A 17,449-nucleotide genomic window follows, 5' to 3' on the forward strand; every position below is an offset into this window, starting at 1 on the left:
GGACAGTGACATCCAAAGATGTTGTCTGGCCTGTTGAAACACAGGTTTGGGCAGTTTACCAGTAGAAATTATGAAAAAATAATAGTAATTTCTGTAGTCATCAATAGTGTTTTATACAGTAAAACTGGGAGAGATTTTAGCAGCAGGTTTCACAATTGTGAGAGCCGATGGATAAAAATAGATTCTCGTTTCGTAGACTTTTTTCCCAGAGCGTAAATAAGCACAAAACAGAAACACTAATGAAAAGATATTAAAAAAATTATCCCCATTCCCTGATATCTGCAACTTCTTTGCTGAGAGCACAGTGATGGTGCCAGCCAAGGGTCAGGGATGCCGTGTTCTGTCGTGGAATGGTGTTTCCAACTTGAATATTAATGGGAAAGTATTTCTGTGCATCTCTGCTAACAGCATGATCCCTGCATCATGGAGAGAGAGAGAGATCCAGGTGACAGCATTGTCCATTAGTGTCACTTCTGCCACCATGTCCTGGCATATGAGGGTCCCTAATTTATTCCTTGATTCCTTCCAATGATGGTTCAGCCTTCTCCTGTCTCCCACTGTCACGATCCTTCCTGCAGCAAGGAACAGAAAGAAAAATAATGGGATTTTATGCATATAGCCCAAATGCCCTGCTTCAAATGTAAATAAACTATTTCCTCTTAAATGACAAAAAGGAGACACCACAAAATTTGGACAAAAGGACAAGAAGGGTTTTGCAGATGTATGGGCTCAAGAACAAAACTTCACCTATGTTGTGCTCAGCCCCACAAATCATTGGACAAGAAATTGTAAAGAGATCAAAAATTACATGTTGCAATAGTCTGGTTTACTATTACTATTATTTCTTTTCTATTTTATAGTATATCTATATCTATTCTATATAGAACATGTTATAGAACATATATATAATATATATAATATACAGATTCTATACAAAGAAAATACAGAATATGTATTCTATATTATAAAATATAATCCAGTTATTCTCTCAATAAACAGTGCAGATGTTGAAAGCATTAAAATATTCAAAGGATAGATACAGAGCAGAAACACAGATACTTCAGGCATTGCAGTAAATATTCTTCATGGTTTTGTTAAAGTTCTGTAAATGCATTTTTTAAAAATGGCCAGTCTTTACAGAATATCTCAGTTGTTAATCGAATTTTGGAAATGCTAGATTTTTCTTTATTGTTTTAAGCTGCTCAGTTATTTTTATGTGGGTGGTCTGTGTTTTTATGATACAAAAAAGTAAATCAAATCAGGTGCAATCGAAAACATTTAACTGAAAGCAAATTATTGACATGAGAGTAAAGTTGTGTCTGAGTTTAAAGCTCCTAACATATAAAAAAAAAAAATTTCAGTCATAAACTGCTGAGTAAAGCACAATAACAGAGAAAGGCTGGATAATATCTCTGTTAAATTAATAAACTTGAAATGTGTGCAAAAAGAAAGGAGATACATTATCCACGGGTGCTGTTTAAATTCCTTTGGATTTATCCTTGCCTAGAACAGCTCTGTGCACTGCAGCTGTTTATTAAATATGTTGTCCTGGGAGGAGAAATTCTCAGCAGGACTTCTAAGCATTCAGGTCAGATCTGTTAAATGGGATTTTCTAAATGTCTTTTTCCGTCACTGTATAAAATCAGATATGTCCCAGAAACAGCAAGGAAATCCCAAAAAAACCTTCTAGGAATTAAAAAAACTGCATCCATGTAGCAAAAGTATTTTTTGCCCCTATTTCCCTAGATTTAAATAAGCCAAAAATAGCAATGTGTTATATTTCTGGTTTATATAAACAATAAAATTGTTTTTTAAAATATATTATTCTAATTATTGCTTAATATAATTTCTGGATATTAACGTATATATTATTTGCTGAAATAACAAGTACTTGTGTATGTCAGTATACAAAGAGTGCACTCAGGGTGAGATCTGCAGCTTATGTGGGATTAAAAACAAATATCTGTTATTCCAGCATTCATTTAAGTGTAACACATATTGGACCAAGTCAAAAATAAATTTGACTGTAATGTATGTAATTTGCTCCTCTACTGCCTTGCTATGAGAAAGATTAATTTGGGTTCATTCACCAGTGGATCTTTCACCTGAACCAAAACTCACCCATGCTTTAAATGTTTGCAAGATGACAGGAGCCTTAACATTCCTCCCTTAGGAAATTGTGTTTTTCTAGTAAACTTTTCATTTAGCCTTTAAGATCCACATGTGCATGAAAGGGGGCTGCATCACAGTTTTAAGAGAGAGAGTATAATTATTACTAATTTATGCTTTCTGATCTAGTTAATAAATGAAAACCAGATATGAAACACTCCCAAAAAAATCCCACTGATGACATCAGCTCAGAATCTTTTCTCTGCCAGGTACGACAGGGATCTCACACAGCAAAATTATTTAGTTCATTTAATATAAAACCCCCAAACCCCTAGGAGGAATCACTCAGGTGGAAGCCAATAAGCAAAGAAAACTTGTTTAGATGGCAAAGCCCTCTCCATCCTCTCCCAAAAGCTCCTTGGATTGGTGGGAGCTCTCAGGCAGCCAGACTGACACAGGCACCTCTGAGTTTGTCTCCTTGGCTTTTTTTTGCCCCAGCAATGAGTCAGGGCTAAGTTTTGTCTTGCCCTGGACTGAGCCTCTGCATCAGGCAGCAAAAAACTTAATCCTGGAGAAATTTGAAGAAGTTTTGCAATACTGATGTTTTCAAGGGCTTGAGCTTTGCTGGGAAGCACCAAATAATTCTGGAATTCCCTTTGCAGAGCATTGGGAGCAATGGATGCCTCCAAAGAAAAGGAAGGACAAGAGGAAATGGCCCGGAGTTGTACCAGGGGAGTTTTAGATCAGATATTAGGAAAAATTTTTTGACTGAAAGGGTTGTCAGGCCCTGGCACAGGCCATCCAGGGCAGTGGTGCAGTGGTGCAGTTCCCACCCCTGGAGTGGTTTAAAAGACATGCAGATGTGCCACTTGGGGACACGCTTTAGTGGTGGCCCTGGCAGTGCCAAGTGTAGGGTTGGACTCGATGATCTTACAGTTCTTCTCCAACCTGAACAACTCTGTGATTCTGTGAGCCCACAGGCTGGTGCCAGCCACCACGGGCACCCTGCAGGACCAGCCCCTGTCCCATCCCACCCCTTGCTCCACGCTGAGAGCTCGGAGGAGCCAGCCTTACCCTGCCCCAGCTGCAAGCCACGCTGGGTTTTCTGCTCCTCTTCTCTGCTGGTGGTTAAAGCATCCAGCCAGGAGGTCGGGCACCAAAATGTGGTGTGCAACCACCCTCCCTCCCCGCAGGGCTCAGCAGGGAGGAGGGCTGTGGCTTAAGAGACATCTCTGACCCGAGCTGTACATGTGATCTCACCCACCACACATCCTGCTGTGCCCTCCCAGCTCGGAGAGCCGGGGCTGTGGGCTGTGCAGGCAGCATGAAACGCAGCACAAAACCATACTGCTGGGCAGCTGCCTCTGGGAACAGGCACAGCATCCCCAGAGGAGCTGGGTGCACGCTGCTCTTCCACATGGCAGCACCAGAGCTGAGTGCCACCATAGCACAGAATCAGAGAATCATTTTGGTTGGAAATTACCTCCAAGTTCATCAAGTCCAACCTTTGACCCAATACCTCAATGCCAAAATGCAATGTCTGCTTGTTTTTTGAGCACTGTCACTGATGGTGACTCCACCACTGCCCTGGGCAGCCTGTTCCACTTCTTAGCCACTCCTTCAGCAAAGAAATTTTTCCTAATATCCAACTGAACCTCCCTTGGCTCAACCTGAGGCCATTTCCCCTTTTCCTATCAATACCTGATCCCTTTTCAGGCACACCAGGGATGAGATGCTGAGCTCTGGGGGCTCCTGACTTACAGGCAGGGTCACAGGAAGAACTGCTGCCATTCTCCAACAAAGCCCAAGTGCAATCATCCAGCACAAGCAGGAGGTAAACTCACTGACTGATGTCTTAGGGAGACACTGATGCTCAGCTATGGGGCTTCAAAACATTGTGCCTTAACATCAACACTGAATGCAAAGTTCAAGTTAGGATATTTCCTATCAGTCACTTAAAAAAAAAAAATAAAATTGACACACAATATTCCTGGAGGCTGGGATTGTATATTCCTGCCCAGAGCAATGAGCTGCAAATGACATTCCTGTTATTAAAATACATGTCTCAAGTCATCTGGGTGCAGGAGGAAATGAGTCAGAGCAGTGGTGGAACAGCCATTACTAAAATAGATGCCTTTCCTCAGGTCCTTTCATTTTAATCTGACATCTATCATTGCCATAGCCAGGATAAGTTTGATACAATTAAAAACATGGGTCACATCCCACTGTGCAGAGCCCAGGGTGACATCCCCAAGGAGATGCCAGGGGAAGGAAGCTGCCTCTGTGCAAATTCTCCTGGTCCCCAAACCTGGGTCACTCCTTGCTTTCCAAATCTGGAACACAAACTGAAGTTTGCCCAGGGTCAAATATCTTTCCTGGCCATTATCCCTTCTCCAGGAGGGATAAATGTTCTCCTGTGAAAAACCACAGGATCTGTTGTTGGGATAAGTGTCCTTGTGCAGGGTGAACAGCTAAGGAAGATTAAAGTGTCCAGCATTAAAGAATGAGATAATTGGAAAATTAATAGTGTTTCAGAGGAAATGGATGTGGAGTTTTGTAACAAATGGCTTCCTTAAAATGACACATTGTAATGAGATCTCACATTTAAGAATATAAAAATGATTGGTTTGGTTCAAAGGAAAGGTTCATCCAGACAACCATCCTGTCTCCAGCACTGACTGTGAGCAGATGGCTAAGTAATAATGACAAGAAAATCATATATGACGCTTACCCTTAATATTCAGTCTATTTTTAACTAAATAGATTTCCTGAGCCTGTTGCTGTCTATTGAGTAACTCACAATGAACCTCTCTTCCAAGCATTTATCCAGGCTCTGCATCCAGTGTCCTTTGTCAGGGACATCCTGGGGTGGAGGATTTCTTTTGCTTTCAGCTTCACCCACCATCAGCTTCACCTGCTGCCCCTTACTTTCTCTACTGGAAAAGGCAGGGAATAATCAATCCCTCTCCACTCCTTTCCAGACACTCCTTACCCTGGAAACCTTTAGTGTAAATCCATTTAAAACATGTTTTCAGGGTAAAGAGTCCTAGCCACGCAAAATCCATCCCAGACCTCTGATCCTATATTTTGTCCTACTCTGAACCTTTTCTTGCTCTACTGCTTCTTATTTGAATCCCCTCTGTGAGATGGGGGGTGAGACCAACACACAGCATTCAAGATTTATGCAGTGAACTGGACCATGCCTTGGCTATGGACTGGACCATACAATGGCAAAGCTGTGTTCTCTGTTTTATATCTTCCTTCCTTCCTACCTGCTGACATCCAATTTGCTTTTCCTGCTGGGCAAAGAGTTAATGTTCCCATGTCTTAACCCAAACTTTATAGGCAAGTCAGGACTGGATTTCCTTTCACACAACACTTCACAATCACCTACCCCAAATTTCACCTTCCCCTGTATTGCCCAGTCTCTATAAAATCCTTCTGCAGTTCTGTATTTACAACACCCAAATGCAAAGAAATTAATGTACATGAAAACAAACTTTGCAGGATTTGTTTTAGACGTGATTAGCCATTTGACCTCTGAGTCCAACGCTCACAAATAGGGTGGGAGTGGTGCCTGCAGGAGAACAGGCATGGGGACAATAATCACACACTTTTCTTTGCAGTACTGGTGGGGATCAGACTGTTAAAAGTGAAACTCAACACAAAATCTAGTTTGTTTTGTTGATGGCAGGAGAGCATTAAACCAGCTGCTGCTTTTTGATGCCACCATCCCTCCCTCCCTGTCCTTTTTGATCAGGGTATTGTGGCTTATGTTTGCATCTTACAGGTGTAATTCAACAGAGGGACCTGGGGTTTTTTTCAAATCAATGCAAAATTGAGAAGAAATAAGCTGTATAAGCCAGCAAACACTATTAATAGGACCACAAAATGGATGAAGCAAGCTGTCTCCAGCAAGCCATGGGTTTCCATCCTGCCAGCTCAGCCAGCAGGAGAGGTGAAGAACAGAAATGGGAACCCTTCCTCCATTCCATTACCTGTGACCTGCTGTGGAAATTAGTTCCCTCTCAAAGATTTAAACAGCAAAGATGCACAGCAATGTCTTGCTCTGGGGAAGTCCTCCTGCACCACACAGACGGACGCAGAAACTCCCTGAGGAACCTCCACCAGGATTTCCTGCCCAAGAAAAGAAGAAGGTCAGTGTGCAGCAAAGGAGAGCAGGCATGGCAAGACTCTGGACTGGTGGTGACAGAAGATGTCAGCTGTGGGGATTGCACCAAGGCTTTGAGACCCTGGAAGGGAGCTGAACTTAGAGGACAACAATCAAACAGTGCCTTGAACCTAATAGAAATCTGATTGTGAGAATTTGAAATAGATAAGGAGACCAGTGCACCTACTTGAACAGTTCAGACACAAAAAAATATATGTTGGAGCCAAGCAGAAAATTTACCTTCTCTTAAGTCTATATAGATTTAGAAAATTAGGGGGTTTTTGTTTGTTTTTTTTTTAAATTCTAGTCTGGATCTGTGGCATTTAGGTTAGGGAGGCAGAAAATCAGCCTATCCACTGATAATCACAGCTGGGGCACTGGCAGAGTATATTATCACCAGTCCCCAAAAGATACCATCACAAATTGCCAATTTACTAACTGCCAGCACAAACGAGCCCTACAGCATCAAGAGAAGAATTTTCCCACAAGGAAAACTCCCAACATTTCCAGGTCTCCTCTCACACTTTCAGCTGAGGTACCAACAAGCCTGGAGATTATGGAGATATTCAAGACTGTGGTCAGATAAAGGGCTGCACCAAGGGGAGGTGAGAGCACAGGAGTGTTTGTGGTTTGCATTCTGGATTTTGAGGTGTGTGACGTGCACACCAGGAGTACCCAGAAGAGTGGGCAGTGTTGGCCACTGAATTGGAAACACACGGCTACTGTGGAAAAATAGTGTGAGTACCTGGTGGGTGACTCTTACACTTGACATTCTGCAAACCCCTGTAAGTGCTGCAGCTTTGCAAAGGAAAGGGGGGCAGCAAGGGGCTCATAAACCACAGCTTCACTTCACACCGGAAAAGCTGCGTGCTGCTGGAGTCTCAGCCTTGTATTTTTCCCTTTGTTTGAAAAACAATGCTTGTAATTTGAGACTAAATTTTGAAACCTTCATTGAAACTTTCCATTCCTCCTTATGAAAGTGGAATGGAAAGTTTTAATGCAATCCTTCAGGGGTTAAGAGCAGCAAGAATAGTCAGCAGTGTTGTGGCAAGGAGAGTCTGGTGTCACCCCTCAGTTACCATCAGTGACACCTCACAGGGACCCAACAGCACCTGCTCATCCTCAGGAACATGGCATCAGTGCCTGGCAATGGGATGTCCTTCTGGAGCACTAGGAGACACCATGGGCAGCAGAAGAATGGACCTGTCAGAGCACAGTCATTTTGGTGCTCCTTCTGTGACTCCCGTGTCCCCAGAGGAGCTCCAGCCATGCAATACTGTGAGACATCCAGGCAATGTCTGCTGTGACTGACACTGAGAAACTGAAGAGGTTCTTACCCCATGAAAAAGCCCCTGAGAGCTTTTCACAAAATGACTGAGAAATCAAACATATCCAAAACTCAGCACGTTCTCCAGCTCCGATGCCTCAGCTCCCTCTCATTTCCCATTCCTTCTGTCAAATGGATGTAAGAAAGCAGAGAAAATGAATCCTAAACTCACTTCCTGATAAGCCCTGATCAAAAATAGGTGAATCCTTGTTAATCTGTCTCGTCCCTGCATGATTTTGTCTTTTGACTCCTTGTTCCTGTCTCCTACTAATTATTTGTCATTAATTAAATACAGACATAGGCTGGCCCTAGTATATAAAGATAAACCTCAGTCATTAGCAACTTAGGTTGGAGTTCAACAGCAATCAGAGTTCTGTAACCCTAGCTGTGAGCAAAATAAAACATATGTAGGTTTGGGAGAAAGGAGAAATTACTTCTACTTTCTAATCAACCTGTCTGGTCTCCTGACTTCTCTTATATGATGCTCTGCACAAGTAACTGGTTGTCTGAGTATTTTTTCTTCTTCCTTAGCCATATCATACAAGTGACACTACAACAGAAATTACTAACTAAATTACTAATAAAACATGTTATTAATGCTAGTGATCATTTATTTGGCTTAGGTCCTCAGTCAAAAAATGACAGCCTATTCTAAAAATACTGTCTAGAAGATGAACAGCCAAACCAAAACATATGAAAATCAAGGAGATTCCTTAATTTATCTGATTACCCACCTGTTTATCTGATTCTCCCTCCAGTTTTGGAGCTGGTCATCAGTGCTTACATTAACCAATCTGAATTATTTGTACAAGTGTTGATCTTAAATCAGAGCTTTTTCCTGGAGGCCCTGCTTGTCCTGGGGCTTTTCCTAATCAAATAATTGTCACTGCAACTTCATTTTTTCTTCTTTGTTGCTATGCAAAATAGACACAGCTTTGTACTATGCAATACTTTAGCACAGAAGTCAGTAAAAAAGCGATGTGTGACAGCCCTCCTGCAGCTGTATCCCAGCTGACAATATGCTTTTGCCTTGCCTTTAAAGGATATATTCATTAGCAGAGGAAAAGGTGGCCTTGCCTGGAAATCAACTCAATCTGTGAGCAAAGAGGGCCAAGAAAAAGGGCACCTCCACACAGAGGAGAGGAATATCTGGGTGCCAGTTTGGTACCCTGGATTGTTTCATAATAAAATTTACTATTTGTCAGAGACAAGAAAGAAATTAGATATTCCTATTAAGAAAGGCAATAGCCCTTCCTGGATGATCCTTTAACTGTACAGGTTGTCCCAGCACACCCACCACCACACCTCTGAGGACATGCACTGCATGCTCACTCTACAGCTGAGTGAGAACCTAGAATTGATGAATTTTTGTCCCATCCTCATTGGCCAGCACATTCATTTCCATTGTACTTTTATTTGCTTTATTTAAGGTAGATGTCACAAGTCTCCCAGCCTAACAAAACATGGATTTGACATATCTCAGCAGGCCTAACAGGAGCTTTCTTCACTCACCAACATGCATTGAAGCATGAGAAATAAACCCAGTTCCTAAACCATTTTCAGTGATTCCGTTCTGATCCCCAGTAGAAATGGCATCAAACCCAGCAGAACTTACTTTCTGACAGACCCAGGGAAAAGGGGCTTTCTTTGCAGAGGAGTAATGGGGGGAAAAAAAACAACCAAAAAAACCCAAAAAAACCAAACCAACAAACACAAAAAAAAAATAGAAACAAAAGTCAACAGGAAAGCCAGGAAGAAAGAAAGAAACCAGACAGCAGCCCAGCCCCTTGCGGGCTGGTGAAACTGTTGTTACTGTATGTGATTAAAGTTCCAGGAAGCATCACCCATCCCCATGTACAAGTGGTCACCTGGAGGCAGCAGCAAGGGCCCTCTCCAGTCAGGCACACAAGGGTGGTTTTTTTTTGGCAGAGAGGAAGCACCTGTGGTGAGAGAGAGAGCCACAGGTTGTTAAAACAAACAAAAAGCAAAACACACCCTGGACATTGGGCACTCACGTGAGAATTCTTCTCACAGACCACCTGCCCTGCACGAAGAGATTTGCAACTGCAAAGAAGAATTAAACAAAGAATTGTAAAGAGAGCAATCAAGCACCTGAAAAACCCAGCTGTGTGCCAGCAGCACGTGTGCTTGGAGATAAATGATGTGTACATCTATGTCATGGAACACCTGTGTCTCACTTGCTGGGTAACAATCTGCCATCCACGAGACCCCTTGAGTGTGTGCTAAAGAGAAGGAGGCAGAATTCCTGCCAAGAACCTGTATCAAAAGCTTGGGACTCGTCCATAACTACTGCTGGAGCTGCTGTGGATCTCCAGAGGGCTGGGGACAGCAGGCTGTGGTGGCTGATCCTATCTCAGCCATGGGCAGCACCTCTCTGGATCTCTAGGGAAGCCATCCAGGAAAAAGCCTTGAGGTACCGTTAAGAACTGATAAGGATATATTAGCCCAAACTCTGGAGAAGAAACTAATTTCTTCAGGAATTTTCTTTTCCTCATTATGCCATAGATGCCGAGCATCACCTCCTTACCCAAGAGGGTCCTGATGACATCACATCCTCCCCAAAGAGTGACACAGCCTCCCAAGCCAAGTGACAAAGATCATCTCAGCTCTGCTGCACCAGCCCCAAGCACAGACACCCCAGGAGAAGATGGACACGTCTCCTGCCCTGCTCCTGCTGCTGGCTCTGGGATTCTGTGAGTACGGACACGGGGCTGTGCAGCCCCTTCACTGGGAGGGAAAAGCAAAACCCTTCCGTTGAATCCAATGCATTGGGTGAAGTAATTAAGGGGGTAAAAAGCAAACCAAAAAGGCTGACTTGGAGCTGTGCTCAGTGAGTTTGGAAGGAAAGGCGGCATCAGCTCAGCCAGCAAAGGGCAGCCAGAGGGGTGGCTGCAGCACCACCTGCACTGGGAAGGGAGATTGATCCGATGAGCGCTTCTGGGAGGAGGGAGAAGGGTGGCAGTAAAGGGCCTCTGCAAGAAGTGCAAAGGGAGTCACTTGAGAGAAGCTGGGAAGGTGTAATGTCCCTGAGAAGGTGCTGGAAGGGCTGCACCCATCCTTAAAGCCTGTGTGGCTGATTGCTGAGCACCCTCCATGCACCATCCCAGCAAGGACTCCAAGAAAACCTTCACACCATCCAAACAGCGTGGCCCTCCCTTTCCATTTCTCCTTCCAGCCCATGGACAGGGAGGGAGCTTTCCTCAGAGAACCCTTTGACTCTTCCCAAGTGGTTGCAGCAAGGATTTCTCTCCTGCAGGCTGCCCTGGGATTTTTGGCCAGTCACTTCAGATAAAGGTCAGATCTCCCGTGGACATCAACCAGCTCCGGGTGGGACAGAAGCTGGAGCTGGAGTGTCAGACTGACAAGGACAGTGGTACATTCTGGATCCACCAGGACAAGAGTGGGAACCTTCACACCATCGTCTTCATCAATTCCATTTCTCGAGTCACATTTCAGGGGAATCAGAAATGGTCATCTCGCTTTCAGGCGAGCAAACACAACACAGTCTATCATTTGGCAGTGAAATCTTTCACGCCGCAGGACCAGGGGAAATATTTCTGCGTGATGAATTTGAACCAAAAGCTGCACTTCAGCCCTGGCCAGCCTGTCTTCCTTCCAGGTCAGCAACACCTTCACCCAACCTCACTCAGTCCTGCCAAAATGCCCAGCACCTCCTGCCCATGCCCTTTTCAACCAGCCATCCCTCCTACAAACCCCATTTCCCTGCTTGCTTGCCCAAGGCATCCTGTACCCAACCCACTGGTCCTCCTGCCAGAGGCTCCCTGCTTCCCACCTCTCCCCCTGGGACTGCCCCTGCCCAAAGGCAAACATGTTTGGGCAGACCCAGCATCATCTCCCCATCCCCACTGCTCCAGCCCACCCATGTGCTCTGAAGGGAGAAGACTAAAGCCAAGTCCACCACCACCCCCTCCTTCCTCAGCACACACAGCTCCCAAAAGTATTACCAAGCTCAGGGGGCTCAGGCTTTGTGAGGATGGTGTCAGAAAGTGAGAAACAAGGAGACTGCAGCTCCCTCTTGGCTCTTGGGAGACCCCATCCAAACTTGAGAGCAGACGGGCAGGAGAGATCTGTTTTATTGTATGTCCCTACATGCTAAATTTATCCATTTCATTTACAGCCACCACTGTAGTGGCACCCACCACACCAGAACCCACTCCTAAGCGTGGCATAACTGAGGACCCCAACCTCAATACTCTGGATCCAGGTAACCTGAATGCAGGGAGGGAGGGAGAGGGGAAGGGCTGGACTCTGGTCCACTGACACCAAGGGGGATCCTGCAGGCATTTGGGGATCGGGAGGGAGAGAGAAGATCCACACAGCTTCTTTATCACAGATGCAAGGATTAAATTCCGAAATTTCATTCAACCTAAGAAAGGCTAAATATGATGTAAAAAGCATGAGCATGCCTGGGCACAACAGCAACATGGGGAGGGAGGGTAGAGCCTTGGGGCTGCTTTTAGCCTCAGCAGGAGACATGAGAAAACTTTTGCCCACATAACCTCCCTCGAGGCTATTTCCCCAGGAAAATGGTTACACCAGAACTGTCTCTAACATCAGCTGTGAGCACCTGGTGGACATTCCATCTTCTCTATTCCTGCAGAGAGAATACAGGAAGATCTGAATTTCTTCTGTCACATCTTCATCTGGGTGCCCTTAGCAGGTGCCTGCCTCCTGCTCCTCATTGCCCTGGTGATCACCATCATGCTGTGTCAACGTAAGGCTCACCAAAACCCTCTCTAGATGCACCTCTGGCCTGAGACCACAGCCCTGCCCCTCAGGGAGATGTTCTGGCTGCTTTGAGATGCAGCCAATAATCAGGACACAGTCAGTGCAAGGACCTCTGTTAAAATCAGTGTCTGTGTTTTAATCCTCATCGGTAGGATTAGGATGAGAAAGAATCATAACTTTAGAATCACACAGTCAGAAAATTATTTATGTTGGAAAAGACTTCCAAGGAAGAAATATAGATTTGAAAGAGACAGTACTTATTCTGTTAACTGTCTTGTTCATAAATGGGTGTGTCAGAGGTTAAAGTCCCAGAGCCTGAAACATTCTGACCTAACAGAGTAAATATGCTCCAGAAAATGCTGAGAGTCCCAGTAGCAGCTCAAGCTGGAACCAGATGAGAAACTTCATTACATTATGATCAGTGAAAAGCTCTCAGCTGCAGTTCATTTCTGCAGCAATTTCCAAGCCCTTCAGGATGAATTTTTAGCTTAGTCTAAAATTATTGACTGGATGTTTTATTTTGCTGAACCTACCCCAAAGTAACAACACAGAGGCTAAAATGGGGAAGAGCATCGTTACCTTGTGTGCATGCAACGTGGCATCACTGCCACTCACCTGCTGCAGAAATAATTGCTGCTGAGGGATTTTCAGGAATGTGCCAAAATCACTGGGGACAGCAAACAGAAGTAATTCACCCTTAGTGTTCCCAGGTTGACCCTGCTGCTGCTACTCACCTTAAAGATTAATTCATGAAAATATTTAAGTGCATTACTGGGGTAACATGAGCTGCAGCATGGATTTCCTCAAAAATAGGCTTGGTTATTAGTCTTAAAGATATCAGTTGCAGGGGAGCAGGGGAGCACCAGCCCTGCCTCACTGGAGTGTTTCTTTCCTGAGCTGTTACTTGGTACCTTTCAACTAAAACCTTTTCTCTCTTTTTCTCAGAAACCAGAAGACGAAGATGCAGGTGTAAGAGGTGAGTGACACGCATTGACATTTTTCTCTTCAACTTGGCAACATCCCACCCTCAAGAGATAAAGCAGGCAGGTGCCAAAAAGCAACCTAAAAATTCTTCATCTGATAGAAGATGGTTGGGAGGAGCCTGAGCAATTACTTAAGGGCAAAAATGGAACAGAAAACTCTCCTGTCCTCTGTTTTTGGTTTTGTTTGGGGCTTTTTGTCTGTTTGGGCTTTTTGTTTGGTTTTTCAACTATTAAGTTGTTGAAGTCATTGAGCTCTGACCCTGCAGCAGATACAAAACAGAAAGACAGGTGTTTGTGGCAGCCCAAAAGCTTTGTGCATCACCCAGTGCTCATAACTATATTTGTGTGCTTCCAATGCACCATTCCCAACCTGAGCTTGGGGGTGACCACATTTCTTCTCTTCCTCTCCCCAAACCATTCAATTCCATTACTGCATATTCAGATGTCCCCATGGATGGGGATACATGTAAGTTCCTGCATCCCAAATTCCGCTCTGCACCATTTGGAACCCACAGCACCAAGGTTTTCCTGCCTCTGTTTCCCCAACAGGCACTAAGGAACAGTAGCAGAGGGGCTGCTGCAGCCTTGAATGACTCTCCTGAGAAACACCAGTGCAGACAGGAACAGAGTGAGGGGTAACCCAGTTTCTAGGGCACACAGGAACCTTTCCTTTGTGCTTTCCCTCCTGCCCACCCCTCACCCCGAGTCACCAGGAAAACACAATCAGAATGAGAATTGCAATTTCCTGGTTTGGAAGAGGAATTGTTTTTTGCCCACACGCATTTTGCTTCTGCAAATCGACCTCCCTGCAGCTGGTTTGCTCACCTCTCCTGCTCTGCAGGAAACCACTTCTGCACTTCTGCAAGCCTTGTGTACCCTGGGGCTTGTGGCAAGAGAGACACCAAGAAGTCCCCGCTACTGCTCAAGGGCAGCCAAGGCTGGGCTAGTGCTTGGAACAGCTGGGTTGCCAAGAAACTTTGGAACAGCATGTTCACACCTCTGGAGCCTCATTCTTTGCCAATCAAAGCACCTTTAAAATCAGATAAATTCCTGTTCCTTGTTAAATATCCATGGGGTTTTTAGTACAAGAGGTAACTGCCATTTAGTTCTCCAAATTAATATGGACCTTCCCCAACATTAGTAGAAAATGGATCCCTACAAATTTATCTTTTTTTTAAAGGCAGGTTGCATTTTTTAAGCTGTCAAATGGAACAGACAGTCATTTTCACAGGGGATATTTATTACACCCAGTGCTTTCCTGATCCTCATCTGCCTTTCCAGGGGAGAAATGATAAGGAAGAGCTCTTCAAGAGGCCTTGTTTAGCAGAATGTTTGCATTTTTCACTTATCTCAACCCCCTTTGCCAACTCCGTGCAAGGATGTTCTGTCTCTCTGGGGAGAAAAACACCCTGCAGAGCTCTCCCACTTTGCCATGATGCAGTGGTTTTAATACAGGGGCCTCAGGAAATCACTTCCTCAAGGATGGCTCTCCTTCAGCAGCCCTAAACTTGACAGAGCTCTGGTTTTAGCTATTGTACCATATTCCAGTTTTGATTTAGAGAGGAAATTCCTGCTGCTCTGAGCAGCTCCTGCTTAGTGAAAGGAAGCTCTTTGGAAGTTAACAGCACAATTCACTCCCTTAAAGAGCACCCCAGGATCTGCCCTGCGATCATTGCTGGCAGCAGAAGGATTCATTTTCCACCACCAATTAATCCTCCCTGAAAAGGGGTGCCAAATCCCCAACTCATCAGATCAGCATAAAACTCCCAGTTGATGGAGACAGTCATTTCTATCATTTTGGGTGCACGCTGGCTGTCTGGAAAGCCTCTTTTCAAACTTCTCTGCAGGCAACACGTTCCAACAAGAAAAAGTCTCTCTGAAATGATAACACCCTGTCTAACTAAAAAAACACCCTGCAAACCCTGAGCTCTTCTTTCTTCATTCCTTTCGGAATGTAGAGGAAGGCTTAATGAGAGGACAGGAGTGATCAAAAGTCAGAGGTAAATTTAAAAAGCCCACTTTATTTTTTAATCAATGTTAGGTTTGACCACCAGTGTATCTTGTGACACAACTTTCTTTTGTCAGTCACTACTTGAAATGGTGGCAGATCATTCACTTGCACAAACAGGATTTAGGAACACTTTGCAGCCTTGTCTGGGAGTTCCCTGGCAACAGCCCAAGGCTAAAGGAGCCTGAATTTCCTTCTTGCTCCTCTCCCACCTGAGTAAACCAAACTCACTTCTCTCTCCAGACCTGCAAACGGGAAGCCCCCCGCAAAACCCAGGACACCAAACTAACACGGATCAGCATCTGCTCCTTCTGGCTTCTGGATCTTCTCCTGGGAGCTGTCAGCACAGAAATCCATTTCCTACATTATCCACAATGCCACTGCACCTCACCCACTCTGCCCTGACAGATTTGAAGAGACAAGAGGGAACACAGACAAGAAGCAGCTCTTCCCTGGGAACTGCAAAGCACAACTCCTTCCAAACCCCAAGCTTCTCTGGGCAATTCCTAAGGCCAAAGGCCACCTCTGTTCCCAGGGCACAGGCACAAGAACCAGGCCAATCCAGGTGCTGACATGCCTCAGTGAGAATCTGATGAGAAATAAGGACGTGAGCTGGACCTTTGCTCAAGGCTGTGTGCAATTTCCTCCCAAAATGCAGCCAGAGGTGGAATTTGCTACACAAAGAAATAATTATCCCCACCCAACACATCTTGTTGTGGTGCCTCCCTACTAGGGCTTTTACTGTTTCATGTAATGGAATGCAAGACTGCACTAAGAAGCTAAATATGGATTAAAGGGCCTTAATTTTGAGGTTTTTACAGTTCTTGGGGCTAAGGTTCACTGTCGCCCTCACACTGTCCTTGTTCTGCTGCTACCCCCAATCCACCTATTTCTGCAGGAGTTTGGCCTGAGTAAGGAAAGTGGGACTTGCTTTCTTTCTGAGGGAAATGCCTGAGTGATTTAAAAAAAAAATAAATCTTTGTCACTTGTTTTGGTTAAGCAGAATATTTAACATGTTGATATTCTGGGGACATGTTATGGGCTACTGTAAATTCTGTTTTTTTTCAGATCTGTATTTCATGTAAATATTTCCTTACTATACTCGCAATTTAAGAACTGAGACAAAATAAAATTCTTCTAGTCAGATTCATGACCATTATTTCATTCTTTCTTCAGTTCCTAGTCTCACAAAAGCTAAAATCCTTCAGGAAGGTAATAAACAAGGGGTTGAAAATGTCTTGGCTAAGGTAAAAGCCAGTGATTTATACACCATTCTGAACTTTAGGGTGCAGACTTCAGCTTCCAGCTTAGCACAGCCTAAAATCATCTAAAGGTATCTTCCCAGGGATTTGCTGATGGGCCCAGTAACACTCCCACATCCCAGGAAACTACCAAGAAGGCGCCTGAGATAAAGAGTCTGGAATTCTTGTCACGGGGCTGATAAAAACCTGGCAAAAAAAAAGAGTGGAAGAAACTCTTTGATAGTCTCCTCCTCTGTAAACAAGATGGGAAGGAGAGAAAATCAGAGGAAAACAAAGTTCTTCCAAACTTACTTGTTTGTAAGAATTAAAAAAAAATAAAAAATGGGACTAGGTAAGCGTATCTAAACAATAGTGGGAAAGTACTGAACGACAACTCCACAGAACTACACAAATTATGAAGAAAAAAAAATAACAGAAAAGCCCCAACATTGAGGCTATGAGATCAATTTAATTATTGGATGGTCTTGAATTAGTGTAAGCTAAAAATTTTCACTTAAAAAGGTATCACTCAAAATGTTTCTGCCAAAAAGCTATAGGTCTTTCCTCATATTCTCATATCCACTTTTTCACATCACACAACACACGACGTTCCTGTAGCCCAGGCACAAGTGCAGTGTGCTCCTGCTCTGGGACTGACCCACACACCCAAATCCTCTTCCAACAGATGAAGAAATAGAAGCAGGATCTGTTTGCTTTGGGAATTTTTATTTGTTTCAGAGGGCTTGTTTGCTATTTCAGAACACACCTGATCATTTTTAAGTCCAGTGCCAAACTCAGGAGGCTCTGGGATGGCTCCTGCCTCCCTCAACACATCTTCAC

The 17,449-nt window shown here is 44.2% G+C and overlaps 2 protein-coding genes across 3 annotated transcripts in view; one reads left to right on the forward strand and one right to left on the reverse strand.

Moving 5' to 3' along the window:
• Positions 1 to 88: 88 nt before the first annotated feature.
• Positions 89 to 17,449, reverse strand: part of RMND5A (required for meiotic nuclear division 5 homolog A) — a 50,905-nt gene continuing 33,544 nt past the window's right edge. The window contains exons 10-11 of one of the 2 annotated variants that reach the window (XR_015772630.1): positions 6,108 to 6,246; positions 89 to 572 (exon numbers count right to left, since the gene is read on the reverse strand). The gene's annotated coding sequence lies outside the window, so the exon portion shown is untranslated. The remainder of the gene's footprint in view (positions 573 to 6,107; positions 6,247 to 17,449) is intronic. The other variant, XM_088055972.1, reaches the window with a different exon arrangement.
• On the forward strand, positions 10,186 to 16,483 carry CD8A (CD8 subunit alpha). Its single transcript, XM_005518068.3, has 6 exons — positions 10,186 to 10,321; positions 10,885 to 11,247; positions 11,767 to 11,853; positions 12,250 to 12,363; positions 13,323 to 13,353; positions 15,612 to 16,483. Exons 1-6 carry the CDS (start codon positions 10,276 to 10,278, stop codon positions 15,655 to 15,657), a joined length of 687 nt encoding a protein of 228 aa, XP_005518125.1. The 5' UTR covers positions 10,186 to 10,275; the 3' UTR covers positions 15,658 to 16,483.

This window comes from Pseudopodoces humilis, chromosome 6 (assembly GCF_049639895.1).
Source record: "Pseudopodoces humilis isolate 2021_Gansu_Grassland_sample_001 chromosome 6, ASM4963989v1, whole genome shotgun sequence".
Taxonomy (NCBI): Eukaryota; Metazoa; Chordata; class Aves; order Passeriformes; family Paridae; genus Pseudopodoces; species Pseudopodoces humilis.